The 19,027-nt window shown below is 34.3% G+C and overlaps 1 protein-coding gene across 1 annotated transcript in view; it reads left to right on the top strand.

Moving 5' to 3' along the window:
- Positions 1–16,341, top strand: part of ONECUT1 (one cut homeobox 1) — a 38,888-nt gene extending 22,547 nt beyond the window's left edge. The window contains exon 2 of the mRNA XM_031955229.1: positions 15,943–16,341. Within this exon, the coding sequence (XP_031811089.1) occupies positions 15,943–16,235 (293 nt within the window). The 3' untranslated portion in view covers positions 16,236–16,341. The remainder of the gene's footprint in view (positions 1–15,942) is intronic.
- Positions 16,342–19,027: the final 2,686 nt, after the last annotated feature.

Below are 19,027 nucleotides of genomic sequence, written 5' to 3'. Positions count from 1 at the left end.
TCTTAATTATGTGTGATAATTTTTTCTATCCTAGCTCCCCTTCTGCCTCCTAGTGTAATCCTCTTCTCTTCCCTTTCAATTTTTTTTAAAGATCAAGATATTATATAACTACTCCTAGAGTCTTCATTTTATCATTGTTTTATCTCTTATGATTATTTATATTTAACTTCTTTAATTATTTTTAATCATGTTTTATTTTTCAAAATTTCTGTGCAACTCTGGTCTTTTCATCAGGAATGCTTAGAAGTCCTATATTTCACTAAGGATCCATTTTTCTCCCCTCTAAGATTATACTGGGTAAGTTTTTTCTTGGTTGTAAGCTATATCCTTTGCCTTGTAAAATACCATATTAAAGCTTTCTGATGGCTGCTAAATTCTCACCATGACTCCTCAGTCCTTAAATTCTTTTTTCCTAGCTATTTGCAATATTTTTTCTTTGACCAGGAAACTGGATTTTGGCTATATAGTATTTTTGATTTCGTTTCTGTAAGGAGGCAACTAGTGAATTCTTTCTATTTCTACTTTTTCCTTTGTTTCTAAGAGATCCAAGCAGGGTTTTAAAAATAATTTCTTAAAATATGATGCATAAGTTCCTTTTTTGGTTAAGACTTTTAGGTAGTCCAGTGATTCTTAAGTTTATCTTTCCTGGATTTTTCCCAGATCTATTGTTTTTTTGCTAAGAGATATCTTATACTTTCTTCATTTTTTCAGTCTTTTGACTTTGTTTAAAAAGTTCTTGTGATATTTTAGAGTTATTAACTTTTAATAGGCCCATTCTAATTCTAATTTTTACTTGGACAAGACTTTGTCCCTCTTATGTCAAAATGTCAATTCCCTTACCATTTCTTTCTACCATGGCCCTCATTCCAATTTTTCTCCAGCTCTTTCATTTCATTTATCAAACCTTTTTTATAATTTTCTTTTTAATTCTTTCATCATCTCTTCTAGGAATTCTAATTGAACTTATGTCCAAGCTATGTTTTTCTCTGAGCTTTTGCTTATAGATATTTTGGAATCATTTTCTTCTTCTGGGTTTGTGTCTTGAGTATCTTTGTAACCATAATAGTTTTTTATGTCAGGATTCTTTTGTTTGCCTCTTCTTCCAGTCAGTTTCCTGACTTCGGATTTGTTATTAGGGTCAGACTCTGCATACTTCTAGAGAGAATATTCTCTGGTTCTACAACTTCTTTCTTAACATGTTGAACATTATATTATTCCAGGATCTCAAGAACAACTTAGCCAGGGGACTCCCCATTGATTTGATATATGGTGAATTCTAATTACTGCCTCCCTGGTCTGAGTTGTATGCATTCTTGTCCTAAGTTTGGGTCTGAATCACATGCCTGTAGTTTATTGCATTTGGAACATTAGTGTTTTATTGCTAGACTCAACCATTATCAACTAGCTGGTTGCTTCAAAGTATTAGAACTTCAGATTCCCCTCACTTAGGATTCCTGCCCTGGTTATTCCAAAGTAAACTTCAAACCAAACTGCGTTGGAAATGAGCCCATGTTCCACTTCTGGAGTGCAAGTCACATAGCTGCTGCTTGCTTCTGAAATTGTTGTTTAACTAAAACAGATTTTATGACTTGTGACCATTCCTCACCTTAAAAAGCCACTGTCAACACCAGCAACAACAGCAAATGTTTATATACTACCTACTACGTATATAATATAGTACCTAACTACTAAGCACTGTTAAGTGCTTCACAAATATTATCTCATTTGATCCTCACAACTCTAGGAGGTAGATACTATTATTATCCCTACTTTATAGTTGAAGGAACTGATTCAAATAGAAGTTAATTGACTTGCTCAAGATCACAGAACTAGTTAAATGTCTGAGGTGGAATTTCAACTCAGATCTTCCTAACTCCTGGTCCAGTGCTCCAGCTACTGTGATACCATATATAGGCATGCTCTTCATTCATCCTTGGATCTATAATCCAGAACTGAATAGTGGGCAAGAGAGCTAACAGCTTGAACTTATTCCTATACCCTGAACAATACTTGATCTAGGGCCTTTTCTTGCACTATTGCCCAGTGCCTCTTTGCCTTATATTATTCTGTGAAGCAGTTCCATGACATAACCTACCTCCAGCGTCCACAGACTTCTCTGTCTATCTCCCTATGATGAAATCTATGCTGAGAAAATTATTCATCCAATTTTTTTCTTGGATTTTCCAACTAGTTTTCAACCTGATACATTTTCCAGATGTGTTTGTTGGAGTTAAGGAGTAGAGAGTGCTTACTCTATTTCTTCCTGCTACTCTGGAATCTTATCCACACTCTTGATATGCTTCAGAACAATAAACATTTATTGAAATTAGGGCAAGCTTTTCAATGGCTACTAAATAAAATATAGAACTTTTAATTTATGTTTGCTGGTCTTCTTCTCAGGGTAAGAAAGGGATAGAGAGAATAGTTACCTGCATCCTCAATCTTTGCATGAAAATATTTTAATGATAAAAAATTTTATTGATAGATTTTGTTTTTGTTTTTGATCACCTTTATTTCTGGGAATTTATCTTTCCATGTCTCCTACTCATTGATCCATCTCTTGGAATAAAGAAAAAGAAAAAAAATCCAGTTCACCAAAACTAATATATAACATGTCTCACAATATTCCAAGTCCTCCTCTACAAAGGAGGTCAGTAGATTGCATTTTCTCAAATCTTTTCCAAGGTCAAGTTTTTTGATCAGTATAATTACATTTATCCAAATATCTGGCTGAATTTTAGACTTGCACCATGATAGTCATTTTGTGTATTGTTTTTTCTGAAAATTGCTTTCTTGTTGGAAAATGCTCTCTTCATAAACTTCAACCATTAATAATGAATTTGCTTTTGAAATAGTTTTCACATAATAAACTCCATCTGGGAACTAGAAGAGTAAATACTAGAGAAGTTCTTTAATTTAGGATTTCTTCCTGTACTATCAAATATTTGTCCCAAGGGACCATAGTTTTATAGTCCCAGCTTAGAATCTCAGAAATTTAAAAATGCTAAAAATTTGGAATACAAAAATCACAAAATAGCAGCTCCTGCCCAGGCCTGGAAAAAAGGGGAAACCACAGCCTTCTGTCTGTAGCAGCAGTAACATTCTCACTTCTTACAGATAAGAAGGAGCTAGGTTAGGAATAGGGCACTTTTTTATTTATAGGATATTTTGCTAGGCACTTTGTTTTGGTGGTTGGGAGCAAACAAAATCATCACTAGAGTTTTATTCATTTATATCCATTAGGTTTTGCTATGCTTACACTTGCTGCAAGTGAGTGGTGTCTGACTCCAGAACGATAATAGAGCTTCAGGGCTGAGCTTGCCCTTTGGCACCTACAGAGCTATATTTAGGGCTAAACAATCAGGCCTTTACCACCCCCTCTCCACCACCCTTCTAAACCAGTGTCAAATATAGAGGATGGTGAATTTAGAGCTCTTAAAAGACTTTGAGAAGCATAGAAATAACAAAGTTTAGCACCTACTTGGAAAGAATGACAATTTTAAAAAGGAAAATAATAGATGGAGTGAGCTCCTCCCCTTTCCCTGCTCTCTTTGTCATCAACTAATTTCTCAAACTGGTCTCAAGACAAAAAGCACCAAGTCTTCCATGCAACAAGTTTGTGTATCAACCCCACTTTTACACTTTTAGTGTAAAAAAAAAAAAAGACATTTTTAGTATCTTGCCAAAAGCTGGATTTATAGCACTTTCCCCAGTGCAAAAATTCCTGGTGGTAGCTCTGGGCCTCCACTATGGGTTGGTGTTTTGTAGGATCTTCAGTGACAGGTAATGACAAGGGAATATATTAAATGTAAAGAACAAGAATTAATGTTAAAAATAAATTAAGTCCCTGAGATCATAACTATAAGCAAACCTTAGCGCCAATCTCATTTTGTAAATGAGAAAACTAAGTTACATGGGGATTATTAATTTGTCCAAGGACAGAGTATTAAGTTACTAAACTAGGATTCAAGCCAGTTACTCTAAGATCACATCTCTCTTTTCATTGTACCACATTGTATGATTTGAATATCAATGATATAATTAGCCATAATTTCTCCCATCCTTTTTCCCATCCCACACCTCCAATAACTGTACATTACTATTTGTCATTTTTTAAATCCTCATCTATTGTTTATCTTTTTTTAAAAATCAGTTTCCTCTGTATAAAATACTGGAGAGGAAGGGGAATGAGAAAGAAAACAACTTCAGGATGATTTGTCTCAAGGTCACCCCCCTCTACCATAATGCTCTGGCCTGTTTGGTTCAGAGAAGAAAAGAGGGGATTCTTAGCTACACAGCTGAGCTGTGTCCTGAGCACAGTGTCCTAAACAAAAGTAAATCTCTCCTTCAGGTAAAAGATTCCAAAAAGAAAGTTCTTTCAACAACTTTGTCTTCTTTCATCTAGTAACAATTAAACTATCACACATTGTGCCCTCTCTCTACAACTCATATCTAAGCCCTTCATCCCTTGAATTTTAATTACTCTAAGTGTGTCCTATTGTGTCATCCCTAAGTAATTCATTATCACAGTTTCTACCATATTCTACATGTGAGTATTTGATGAAATTGACCATAAATCTGACTCTTAGCTCATCAATATATTTAACAAATAGACCCATGGCATAAGCTAATCACCATTTACTATTTGCAAAGATAAAGATATTAATCATACCAGTTCTTCCTAATGTCCTCCTATACATTTCTTCATCCAGACAAATATTGTATTGACTCACTCTCAGATGGGTCCCATTCCTTGATCATCTTATAACAAAGCACAAGAGGCAGACTAAGAATAAGAGGATTTTTTAAAGCCATGTTGGGAAAAATAAAAGAATCAAAGAAGGATAAGATATGATGTTATCTAATGATGGAGAAAAGACAGAGTTGGCCAACAGTTCTTTGGCTTCTTTTTTATCTGCTCTGAAGAGGTTTTTTGTGTAGAACAAAAAAAGCTAATAGGGAATTGGTATTCCAAGTATATAAGGATTTCATTTTAAGCACTTTACTGCCTTTCTGACTTCAGAATATCAGACCCAGATGAACTAAATCATAGAGCACTGAAAAAGGTCATAACTCTGCCATAGTCAACAACTAAACCTCTGTCAATGATCTTTGAAAAACTGTAAAGATTAATAAAGATACCCCAATATTGGAGAAAAGCAAATGTTACAATTTTTAAAAGAAAGGAGTCTAAAACAGTAGATCAATGAGCTTAATTCTGATTCCTGGAAAATTTTTCAAGCTTTCTAGATATTATGTAAATATCTAAAAAAAATGATCATAGAGTCAATATGACTTCATTGAAAATAGATCATGCCACTAAAAACCATTACATTGAATTCCCAATCCCTATATTTATGCACACCTGCATTTTTGATTTCCTTCACAAGCTAATTGTACAATAATTCAGAGTCTGATTCTTTTTGTACAGCAAAATAATGTTTTGGTCATGTATACTTATTATGTATCTAAGTTATATTTTAATATATTTAACATCTACTGGTCATCCTGCCATTTAGGGGGGGGGGGGTAAGAGGTGAAAAATTGGAACAAGAGGTTTGGCAATTGTTAATGCTGTAAAGTTACCCATGTATATATCCTGTAAATAAAAGGCTATTAAAAAAAAAAGAAATTAAAACTATATAACAATTTAGTAACAAAACAAAAAAAAAAAGAAAATAGATCATGCCAGATTAACCTTGTTTTCTTTTTTTTTAATAGTGTCATCAAATCAGGAAACTAGATGGTTAACAGACACCTGGGTTCAACAAAGCATATGAGGAATCCTCTCTTGCTCTTTGTGAAGAAAGTATGGAGAGATACATACTAAATATTAGTACAATAAAGTGGACTCCAGAATAGCCAACTAGTCCCAGTAGAGTTACAGGGTTGTAGGTCTATAGCTGGAAGAAGCCATTTCCTCTAATCCCTTCATTTTACAACTAATTAAATTCACACTCAAAGAAGCAAAGCAGTCATTATTTGCAATATTGTATCAAATTTCTAGCAACATATTTCAGGAAGGATAGTGATAAGTTACTGAGTATCCAAAGGAAAGTTATAGAGAAGGTAAAAGTCCTTGATATACAATGCTCAGGCAATATTTAATACCCAAAGGAGAGGTTTAAGGAGCACGTTACACTTGTTTTCAAGTATTTTAAAAGGAATTAGATTTGTTCTCTTTGCCCAAAGAGGTCAAAACTATGAATAATAAGAAAAGTTTCAGAGTCAGATTGAAGTAATCTTTAGGGGAAATTTTTCCAACAAATACAGCCATCCAAAACTGGGATGAACTAATTCAAAAAATAGTGGCCCACCTTTCCTTGGGTCTAAAATTATTTAATCAGCAAGGAGCAGAAAGGATTTCCCTTCCCAAGTATAAATTCAAGGGAGTGACCCTTAAAGTCCTACTCAACTCTGAAATTTTATGATATTTTTAAAGAATTTGGTGGCTTAATCTTTGACCTTAAATTACTCATTTGTCAAACAGAGCTAATAAGAGAGCTACCATATTTACCTTTATGCTTTTAATCTTTAATCATTTCCCACCCTTTCTTCATTTTGAGAAGAAATATTTTCTTTGTGTAAGTAAAATACAGTGTTGAAGTTGTCACAATTTCACTGGTTCATTACTCCAGGCTCTCCCACTGGTTCCCACAGACCTTAATAAATTGGCTTGTCCCCCCTGTGAGGGACAATCCCTACTTCCCCACTTTCACAGCACACGATTGTTTTTTACTTTGAAACAGAAATTATAGCTGCCAGCAGAGGCCCTTCAGAGGGCTTATAAATATAAACCAACAAAACTTACTTTATCTTTGCCAAGATTACATAATAAAACTGTCACTGTCCAGTTTGGGGGGAAGAAGAAAGTGAATTAGAGAACCTTCAGTTCTACCAGGTTTTTCTTTGTCCCTTACTCTTTATCTGTCTCCCATCCACATTTGAGATGGAGGTTCAATGCTGTCATTGCCAAGTCTCCCTGGCACTGAACTATGCTAACTGCCACTAAGCAAAGTCATCAAAAGACAAGAGCATTTGTTGAGGTTTGCATTTCCATTACTGGTGAAGTGAGCTAGGACTTACTGGAGCCTATTAAATTTCTCTTTCTCTGGACTAAGACTACTCTTACATATAGGTAGAATATATAAGAAGCCAAATGGTGAGATTTGGTACCCAAAAAAATTCTTCTGCCACAATATAGAACTTAACCCAGCATTAAACAGTTTTAGGTGAAAGTGCCATTATTCCATAAAGCTGTTGTTAAAAGTAGAACCATTAATATCTTAACATAACGTAGTTAATTCAATTTTTAGTAGTAGTAGCAGCAATAGTTATGATAATTATCTATTTTTAAATTTGCAAACTTTTTACTTATATTATCTCCTTTGAATTTTGTTGTTTAATTGTTTTCATTTATGTCCAATTCTTTGTGACTTTATTTGGCTTTGTTTTGGCAGAGATACTAGAGTGATTTGCCATTTCCTTCTCCAGATCATTTTATAGATGAGGAAATTGAAGTAAACAGGGTTCAGTGATTTGCTTAGAGTCATACACCCAAAATTTCATCTCATTATATAGTAAGTTAGCTTTTGCATAGTAGAAAAAATATTCATTACATTTGGTGTCAGAAGAGTTGGGTTTAAATATTACCTCTGATGCTTACTGCCTATGTTACCTTAAGCAGGTCATTTCTATAAAGTCATAGTTTCTTTATCTGAAAATTGGGAGAATTGGGATATATATTCTCTCTGAGATCCCTTCCAATTCTAAATCTATGAAATAATTTGATTCTATGATCTCACTTATTTTGTGCCAAAACTACTAGGGAGAAATATTAGTGGAGTGAAACAAAAAGGAAAGTGTGTTCTTAGGATATGCAGACAACTCCCAGAGCCCTTTCATGGTGGCAACTGAAAGTTTACCAGCACGAAAAAATCAGGGACTTTCTGTTTTTGAGTTGCCTCAGATCTGTCACATGCCAGTATATGAGAGTAAGAAGGAGGTAAAGTAGAAGAAATTAGGAGGGAGAGGGACAAAATTTGCAAAGCTATTGAAAAGTGATATTTAAATTTCTGGTTTATTGGCTTAAGAATCATTGATCTGGAGTCTTTGATCCCAAATCTAATTTCAACATTTGCCTCTAAGTGCTCAAGAATCTGCTGGCCATCTCCCTCTCCTTCTCCCCATCCTCTTTTAGAACCTAACAGGCTTGCTTTCCTCAGGAAATTCTCAATATTCTGTGGTTTTCCTTAAGTTTCTTTCTCCCTATTAAAATTTGTAGGTGCTTTGTTCTACCACCACTACCTTTTTTTATTCATCTATTTTATAGGTAATAGTTAATCCAAGTAGAGCCACTAGGTGGTGCAATGGATAGAGTGCCAGACTTGGAGTCAGAAAGTTCAAAATTCAACCTCAGACATTTTTAGCTGTATAATCCTGTGCAAGTCATTTAACCTCAACTACCTCATGATAGCTAGATGGATAGATATATAGATAAACAGATGATAGATGGAAGGATAGAGAGAGAAAGAAAGAAAGAAAGAAAGAAAGAAAGAAAGATGTAAGAAGTGTTACATACCTCATAGAATCATATGAGAAAAGTGATTTGTAAACTTTAAAATGTTATACAATTGTGAGCAAGTACCAGAATTTCTTCTTAAAATGTCTGCTTCCCCTTCCCGGTTCTATCGTGTTAGATGGTAGCTCTAGAGCCAAGATCCTAAGATCTTATGACTCTAAGATCTGGTCCTTTCCATTAGATTTCCTGATCCTGTTGGATCTCACTCGGTCATCAGAGGGTAGGTAAGCAGTTTCTTGCATAAATCAATCAATCAGTTCTTCCTTAGTATCCCAGGGAAGCCATCAATCCCAAAGATTAGCTACTTTAATTCCTTAAGTCCCTTCTCCATACCCCTGCCTTTTCTCTCTTTCAAGCTTTTACTTTTACTACTGTCAGAAGCCTTTAGCATATGTGGCAAAAAACCTATTCCTAAATTTATATTGTGAATTTGTAACATTTCTAAGATCTATGATTTTTCTTTAATAATAGTTATAAAACAAATGTTTTTGAAATTATTAATTGCAGTGAATAAGAATGAATTATCGGTCTGTTTATGTATGAATTGGTTGGGACAAAGATGAAAAGAGAAGAGAAAGGAAAAGATCAGAAAGAGAGAACAATGAAAAGCAAAAGGAAGCATTTAAAAGAAATTTGTAAGAGGAGCCTCTCACTTTTCTTTTTTTTACTTGATTTCTACTTTTTAATTATGAATTTAACAAACACTAATAAACTTGCCTCAAACTCTAAGGCTGAGTCTACAGAGAAGAGATGCCATCTAGGACTCTAAGAATAACATTTTGTCTACACTCCTACCACACTAACTCATGAGTCCCCATTGGTATGCTTCTATTAACAGGTCAGTAAAATCAATGAATAAAAGTTTGGTGGCACAATACATAGAGTGGTGGCCCTGGAGCCATGAGGACTTAAGTTCAAATCCAGCCTTAGACATTTATTAGCTATGCAACCCTGGGCAAGTCACTTAACCCTCGTTTGCCTCAATTTCCTCATCTATAAAATGAGCTGGAGAAAGAAATAGAAAACTACTCCAGTACCTTTGCCAAGAAACCCTAAATGGGGTCACAAATAGTTGGATATGACTGAAATAATTGAATGTCTAAGGAAAGCATAACTAATATAAAGCATTGACAACTAAACAACCAAAGATTCAACTAGTTCTCAACAAAAGCATTTAAGTGTTTGGCATAGCAAGAACAGCAATTATACAACATTCCTCCTATAAACCTGGCACACATTCTCCCACATTCCTTGTATAAACCTGGTACACACTCTCCCACTAATACACACAGCCTACTAGAGAAGAGTAGGCTCAAGCTTATAGTACAATTGTCATGAGTCAGACAAAAAGATGTGGCAAAGCAATTTCTAACTCCAGGAGTCACACTTCTTGAAGCTGATTTCTTCTGTGTATGTGACTGACTCACTATGTATGTCTGCTAGAATATTTTCCTTTATTCCCTGATGGATGTAGTGACTCCTACAAAAGCTCTTTTTCAAAACAACATGTTATTTGAAGGGGAGAGGAGAGAGTAGGCAGCAATTCAGTCTATATTCCACTACCAACAAGGGCCTTGCAATCTTCCCTATTGCTGAAGTTTGTCCAAGGCTTAAAATCTCCAGGGACATGATTAATTTGTTTGCTCAGCCCATCCCATTCCCTTCTTGACTCAATCAGCTAGGTATTATTTGAACCTCATAAAGGAATGGCAATATAATACACCTTTTTAGCAAATTAAAACCTCATATGTCTTAAAATTCTTTAACTCGTATCAACTGAACAGGAGTGGAGAGGAGGTGACAAAGAATCCCACTCCTTTATGCAAACTTTCCATATGCTAGGAATAACAGAAAAGGGATTGTATATGAATCCATGAATATTCATTACATCCAGCTTGTTTTCTTTAAACTTTAAACTTAACATGAAACACCAATACCCCCTTGTTTATCTATGCTCCCTTCTGAACTTCCTTCTGATCTTTGTGTGTGTGTGTGTGTGTGTGTGTGTTTTTGTTTCATTTACACCATAGCAAAACTATTCAAACAAAAGAGGCAGCATTAAAATATCTGAATTCCAATGAATTTTTAGTCTATTTGCTTTACCACTTGGATCACTATTTTTAAGAAAAAGAAATGAGAATCTAAAAGATTAATGAAGATTGATGAACTGCAGGACTACCCACATATTTGATATTCTATAATTCTCATGAACTCACCCCTGCCTCATGTATACTCAATTTGGGAATGAGAATATAAGAGGAGAGGAAAAAATGCAAGTAGACATGGTGTATTATGTTTGGATCATTACACTTTTCTCTTGATTTTCTTGTCTTCACAAGTTCCCCAAGACAAAAATTGAGGTGAATTGTGTTTCTTTGTAAAATTGAAGAAACTGAGTTGTCACTAGCACAGAAGTGATTAACCAAAAGTACAGTTCAAGAGATCCCAAGTGTAAAATCTGCTATCTCCACACAGTATCTTTATGTGCTGTCCCCAATTTCACAAAATGTTCAATATAATAAAGAGCATTAAAGCAAATTTTAGCTCCAGATATTTTGAAGTTGTTCTAAAAGCTTCAATATAGGATAATTAATATCCATTCTGACAATTAAATCTATTAAGGCAAATACCCATAACATGGGATAAAGAAGCACTTGAAACATTCTATCCTAGGCTTTAATAGAAGATTAGAAGAAGTAAATATATTAAGTTCCTGAAAGTAAGTGGTCCAAAATTTGGAAGTATGGTATTATCCATAGCCAGATGCTCATAGAAGCTTTTTTTTTTCATAGCCCTTGGGTTATTACAACAATGGAGAATGAGATAGTGACATTTTAGCATGCATATCTAGAGCTGAGAAAAACTCTATACTGTTGAATTGGAATTAACTAAAATGGAATTAACAGTCTCAGTGCTATAACCCAGAAACCTGTTATAACCAGCCAAATTTGCATTAGATTTCAATCAGAAAGCCTTTTAAAGGGATAGATAGGGAAGAAAACTGAAATAGAGAAAAACAAAAAGGTATCATACTCTCAACTACAAAATTGTCCCAAACTGAAAGACACATAATCCCAGGTTTGCAGCCTTTTTATTTGATCTTCCTTCAAATAAAAACAAATTTGTGGCAATGAGGGGAGGCTACAAGAATTAAAATCTCAAGGAATTATGAATTACATTGAAACAGATTGCTTGATATATTGGTAAATTCCCCCAGGCCTTAAAAGATAAGATGGCTCTGTTATGCCAATGACAGCATCAAATTTATCTCTCTAGAGGCTAAATTGGATTGTCCCAACCACATAGCTTGAAATAACATAACTTACAATAAGTTTAGAAAAGAAGTAAGGGAAAGGAAGGGAAGGAAGAGAGGGGAAAAGAGATGCAGGAAAGGAAGAAAAGAAGGAGAGGAGAAAGGAAGAAAGGAAAGGAGGGAAACAGAGAAGTGAGGAAGGGAGAAAGAAAGGGAGAAAGAAAAGAGGAAAGAAAAAGGGAGGGAAGGAAAGGGGAAGGAAAGAAGAAAGGAGGAAAGGAAAAAGAAAAGTTATATGAAAAGTGATAACTTGCTAAATTATAAAAAGAATAATGGAATATTATTATCTCATTTCACAAATATGTAAACAGAGGCCCAGAGAGGTAAAGTTATTTGCCTAATGATATAACTATTTCATGTCAGAGTCAGTTTTAGAACTAAGGTCCTGACATAGAAGTTGGATTTTCATATTTAGAAAGTAAATGAGAGGGAAAGAGTAGAACTGTAATATCTCTGATGTAGGGAATTCCTGGTTAAAAAACTCCTAAAAAAAAAAAAAAAAAAAAAAGCAGAAAGGCTGGAAGAAGGAGAATATCACTTATAGTATTTAAAAAGCAAATCTGAGACACTCTAAGACAAGCCAGTCCTCCCTGGCATTTGAGTGCCAGCTGCAGAAGTAGTCATTTCTCTTGTGCCACTTTCAGAATTCAGTGGAATGAGAGGAAAAGGGGACTTTCCCTCCCTCCTCCTATCAGCAATAATGTTTTGCAGAATAGCAACTTACCTATCAAAATTCCCCATGCTAGGGGAAAATATAAGAGAAAATATGGAGAACAATTCCCTCTGAATAAATTAATTGGTTCCTCCAACCCTTTTTGATCAGGGAACCCAATATCAACTTGTCTGAGTATAAGGTACTACCTCATATTATCTTAAATTATCAGTGGTTCCCATTCATTTATTTTTGACAAGCATTATTGGACACCTATTATGTGCTAGATATTAAAGGAAAGAGAAAAATAAATAAAAAATATTTCCTATATTTAAGAAGTTTATAGTCTAGCAGCACAGGTAAGAAATACATACAAATAAATATAATACTGAATAGAACATGTGATAAGACTTATGAATGATACAAACAAAGTGATGTTGGATTTTAAAGGAAGAAGAGATCACTTCATAGTAAAGAAATGAGAGGTGGTAGAGATCGTTTAAGACTTCATTAAAGAGACCTTGAAGGATAGACAAAAATGTATAAGAAATAGTGTGAACAAAGTTTCAGAATGTATTTCCTTGGTAAACGTGAATAATCCAGTTTGGATAAAGTATAGGACTACAAGAAGAGAAGCAATAAAAAATAAAGTTAGAAACATCAGTTGCAGACATATTATGGAGGGCTTCAAATGCCATTACAAGGAATTTTTTCTTTCATTGATTAATTTAAGTCTCAGTTCTTAGCTTTTGCCATTCTAACTTCTCTGCCTCTAACTACCTTTAGAACATAGTATAAGCTGAAAGAGAATTTAACACTATCAATTGCTGGCTTTTCCTATCAAAACCATCCATCCTTCTGTCCCTTCTAGATGGAAAATGAATATTTATGATTTTTCTTAGCCATGTCTTTTGGACGATATAAGGGTTGTATACTTTTCCAACTATCAATTATGTATTTACTTAGCTAATCTAAATATCAGTTGGTTTAATTTGTTTACTATTTATATTATTTGTTTATTTATTGTTTTCTACTTATAGAAAATCTACTTATAATAACTCTTATTAGCTAGTTTTTCTCATCCTTCCCCTACCCTCCAGTTATATTTGTCTCCTCTGTTTCATATTTCATTACTCTCTAATCTCCTAACATAGATCAAAATTTCCTTCTGCCTCTTTCATTCATTTTCCTCCCTTGTTTTCACAGAAGAATACTTATCCTATTGTTTTGTTTTGTTGTTCTTTTTTAAGGAATAATTCCTTCTCATTGATAACCTGGAAGTGGTAAAACAAACATGCAACACTCTAAGTGAGGTCTCAGCAAACTTTGCTTTGTGACCTTGTCACCTTGATCACTGGTCTCCTTGAACTACATCCTTTATGGTTGAAAAATTCTCTATCCTTTGTCCCTGTTACTCATTGCTTATATTCTCAACTCCCTTGAACAACTTGCCTCACCTGTTCCATATCTTCTCATCATTTTGGAACCTTAACAGTCACATTGATCTTCCTTTTGTCTTACTGCCTTCTTCTCCAGCTAAGTCCTTCTCTTTCCTCCTTCTCCTTTTCTTTTTTTATTCTACTTCTCCTAGGTTTCTTTTGCTCAACTTCTCCCACCATCACTACCATCACCCCTTGTAAGTGCATTGCACAGAAACAATTAAACAAGAATGTGTCTGAGAGTACATGTCACTTTGCACTATTGTAATATACTGATCGCTAACAGAAAAGGAGGATGAACACTTTTAATTTTGATAACGTGTTACTAACATTGCTAGTTGTAGTTAGACTGCATTTAATAGCCTTTATATTGCTTTTAATAATAAAAGCCTTTAATAGGCTTTATATTGCCATAGATTGTGTATGTTGTTCTCTGTTGAGTGTGCTTTCTTCACTCTATATGACTTTATTTAAGCTTTTCCTTGTTTTAAGTGTTACACTTCAATGAGTTCTTTGGATCCACCATTCTTTAAAGTATAGCCATATTTATTCCATTACTTTAATATTCTATAGTCTGTTCAGTCATTTCCCCGATCATTGGATATTAAGTTCTAGGTTTTGTTATTACAAATAATGCTACTATGAATATATTTATACCTTATCTTCTTTTCTTCTATCTTTTATACCTTATCTTCTTTTCTTGCTATCATTAATCATCTTAGGGTATAAACCTATTACTGCAAACCCTGATAAACCCTGGACAGTTTGAGAGCAGCATAGGGCTGTGAAAGAAAAGGGAGAGATTGATAATATGCTAATCACTTTAAGAAACTGTCTTCCTGGTCCTGTGTTAGTTAATTCCATTGTTAGATTTATTCAATTGAAACTCAACACAGTGTTTTCTTTTAAACTATGAAATAACAAAAATATTAGAAAGAAAATAAATTGGGATTGGGTGGCCAGATTTTTTAATTTTTATTTTTTAACTCAAATACCCAATTTCTATTCATCTAACCCAGTTATACTGTAAACTTTTCAAGGGTCTAAGCTATTTCTTCTCTTTTCCTCTCTCCCAATCCAACTACTCTTAGCTCAGATCTCTGCATCAGTAAATAGAAATTAATTAACAAAATTGTGGTTTACTAATATTATGGAATATTATTATTCAAAGAACAATAATGACCAGCAGGATTATTACAGAAAGACCTGGAGAGACTTACATGAACTGGTGTTGAGTGAAATAAACAGGACCGAGATCATTATATACTTCAACAATAATACTATATGATGATCAATTCTGATGGACGTGGTCCTCTTCAACAATGAGATGAACCAAATCAGTTCCAATAGAGCAGTAATGAACTGAACCAGCTACACCCAGGGAAAGAACTCTGGGAGATAACTATGAACTACTACATAGAATTCCCAATCCCTCTATTTTTGTCTGCCTGAATTTCTTATTTCCTTCACAGGTTAATTGTACACTATTTCAAAGTCCGACTCTTTTTATACAGCAAAATAACTGTATGGACATGTATGCATATATTGTATTTAACTTATACTTCAGCATATTTAACATGTATTGGTCAACCTACCATCTGGGGGAAGGGGTGGGGGGAAGGAGGGGAAAAGTTGGAACAAAAGGTTTTGCAATTGTCAATGCTGAAAAATTACCTATGCATATATCTTATAAATAAAAAGCTATAATAAAAAAAAAGAAATTAATTAACACTAAAAGGACCACAATTTAAGAAAACCAAGAAGGAGCAAACTGAATCATTTGATTCACTTTATCCATAAGGCAAAGAAAGTAGAAATAAGAAAAAAAATTATTTCAAAGCAAAAATGTAAAATTCTTGCATTAGATGCATCTAATTAGACAATTTCATTAGCCCATCTTTATGGCCTCCATATTTTTCCAGGCAACATTCTAACATGACTATGTGTTTTATTGCAGCATGCAAAAGGAAAGAGCAAGAACATGGGAAGGACAGAGGGAACACACCCAAAAAGCCTAGGTTGGTCTTCACAGATGTCCAGCGTAGAACTCTACATGCAATATTCAAAGAAAATAAGCGTCCGTCCAAAGAATTGCAAATCACCATTTCCCAGCAGCTCGGGTTGGAGCTGAGCACCGTCAGCAACTTTTTCATGAATGCAAGGAGGAGGAGTCTGGATAAGTGGCAAGACGAGGGCAGCACCAATTCAAGCAATTCATCTTCTTCATCAAGCACTTGTACCAAAGCATGAAGAAATAACCACAAACTAAAACCTCGGTGGAAAAGCTTTAAATAAAAATTTAAGAAAAATTAAAAAAAAAAAAAAGACCAGGACTTCAAGATAGCAGGTTTATACTTAGAATTATTTGAAAAAAAAAAGTTATTTATAGTCCAAAGAAACCAAAGACTGAACTCACCTGCATCCTGACTTTGTTCTGAGACATACACTTCAGCAGGGTGACGACTTGGCAGAGGAAGTCATGAGCAAGAGAACTGCTAGGTCTTACACCGTCCATCCATGATCATTCTCGCTGTGCTTAGCTCTTTCATGGTTTGAAGCATAGTGATTTTTAGCCATTGAATGGACATCTTTTCAGATCTGACTCCTTCATCTCTTCTAGCACACCGTGAAGGTGTATGGTGTCTCAGTACTGTGCGTGCACACACCCCCACACACACACCCACCACCAATGGTTAGGGACTTAGGCAGGGCTGGTCTTCAGGAAAGGTTGTGCCGTGGAGCACAGCCAACATGGTGTGGAGTTGTCTGAGTTCATTTGAACAGAAGTGGGATTTCGCTCTTCTATTGTTTGAACCTGCCAGGCCTATAACCTAAATGCAGATTCAAACCCAGCAATGAAAATTTGAATGACTCCTAAACTAGTGCATTCTCTTTGTTTGTTAAGGAATGTTCAGATATTTTTTAAAAAATGAAACAAGATTCCATCCATTAAAAAAAAATTCACCTAGGTACCAAAGAACACATTTAATATTATAGTGCAGGTATTTTATTGCAATGATTTTAATATTCCAAAGCTATTTTTACACAAAATACTATGTAAAGTTATACGTATGAACTGACCTAACTGTATAATACAGTACACATATAATCATGACTGTTATTTAGGATTCTTGAAGCATTTGAAACATTAGTTTTCTTAACTGGCAAGAAAGAATGTAGCTTCAAGGAAGCAACTAATATCCCATCACAAAGGTTGATGCCATGTGTGTATCCTTCATTCAGTTGACACATGCCCATTCAAGTTCTATAACCATCACTTGAATGGAAGCCTAGACACTGAATTGAGAAAAATATAATTTTGTTCCTTCCAAAGTATTTCCGTAGAGGTCACTCTGAATCTACTTTTAACACCATGAAATTGTAAAAGTGGCATCAGAAAAAAAAATTTTTTTAGTAGGTACCCACTTCCTCAAATTAGAGACTGCAAATTCTGGGAATTTGACCTAATATTTTGGATCATTAGATGCCAAAATATCTTTAAAAACTAACAACCAAAAAAGACTAAAGAAATTGAGTAAAAAAATGGAGGCACTCAAGAAAGATCTATCATGGAAAACATTGACTAAAAATAATCTACCCAGTATTGTTAACCACTTAGATAAGTGAATCAAAGTGATTACATAGTCAGCTTAATCCTTGGTGAAATTTGGGTGTCAAGAAACAATGATTCAATCTTGAATTGGGAGGATTGTTGATAGTACATAGAAAAAGGCCAAAAAGAAGAGTAGAATTTCGATTCTGCAGTTCTACAGTCTTTGCATCACTAAGCACAACCTCCATGGTATATTACATTCTTTCTTGCTACTACATCAAGCTGGATATTGCATGCTATAGATTCCACTTTAGTTAAAAGGGGGCAAATCAAAAGAGCACTAGACCTGACCTTCTAAAGACATAGACAAAAATTTTCCATTTTGTTCAAGTCACAGAGACAAGGGCAATATATGATCATGAGTTTGGGGTTTTGTTTTGTTTTGTTTTGTTTTTTTAAGATCACTAGAATAATAGAAGAGACAACAAAATCAGATAATGATGGTACATTAGTGAATCATTTTCTCTCCCTTATAGAACTATGGAGATTCAGGTAGAAAATTCCCTCAGTTCAAACTACAATTGGAGATACCATTTTTATCATTAGGCTAAAAACTGGCTATCCTTAATTAACTTTTCTGCTTGAAATTATAAAACTAAGGAATGTCCCAATAACAAGTAACTAATTCAAATCTCATAAAAATGCTAACAATAAAGAAATTAAACAATTTCAACATACTACCTACCTCCTTAGGACCAAATTTGAGAATCTTTTCTAATTATCTGACAAAAGTCTAAAAAAAGTAAAACTCAACCATATTATATCAATTCTGAGCCTCCTCCTGAGATCTATGTTGAATGGGAAAAAAGGTTTTTTTATTTTAGGATTTTCCATTTTACCCCAAATTCCAGATTTCTTTTTTTTTTAAAAAGGCACAATTACAGTCCAGTTATATAAACAAATTTCTAAAATTACATACTTTCAAGTTTCCTAGAAATTCAATATTGTCAATTCCTCATGAATCAAAGGAAAAAACCGATTGATGTTTGCTCTCTCCAGAAGGAAAAGAAAACCTGAAATATAACTTATTTATCATGTTGGGAGGGGGAAGCCTTATTCATTTCAAACATAAGAATATAAAATTCAGGGAATTTCAAGCTATATCTGCACACACATAGATGATTTTACTTGATTCCAGTAATTTTTTTAAGCCCATCAAAAACTGGTTGACTTCAAGCAACCAGGCTTATTTTTGTTATTGTTGTTATTATTATTGTTGTTGCATGAATCCCAAATGACCAATTTGAATGCATTTTTAAATATTTTAAACATTTCAAACAGTTGTAGACACAACCCCCAAGTATGTCGCCACTTTTTTAAAGTACTTCCTCTCATAATGTCTTTTGAAAAATAATCAATTAACCTATTTGCTGAAACCAAAGAGAATTTTCATACCAGCATTGAATTTGCACCCAGTATGCAATTTCAG

Source organism: Sarcophilus harrisii, chromosome 2, assembly GCF_902635505.1.
Source record: "Sarcophilus harrisii chromosome 2, mSarHar1.11, whole genome shotgun sequence".
NCBI lineage: Eukaryota > Metazoa > Chordata > Mammalia > Dasyuromorphia > Dasyuridae > Sarcophilus > Sarcophilus harrisii.
The sequence above is the reverse complement of the archived record's forward strand: the minus strand, read 5'-3'. Positions and strand labels throughout refer to the sequence as shown.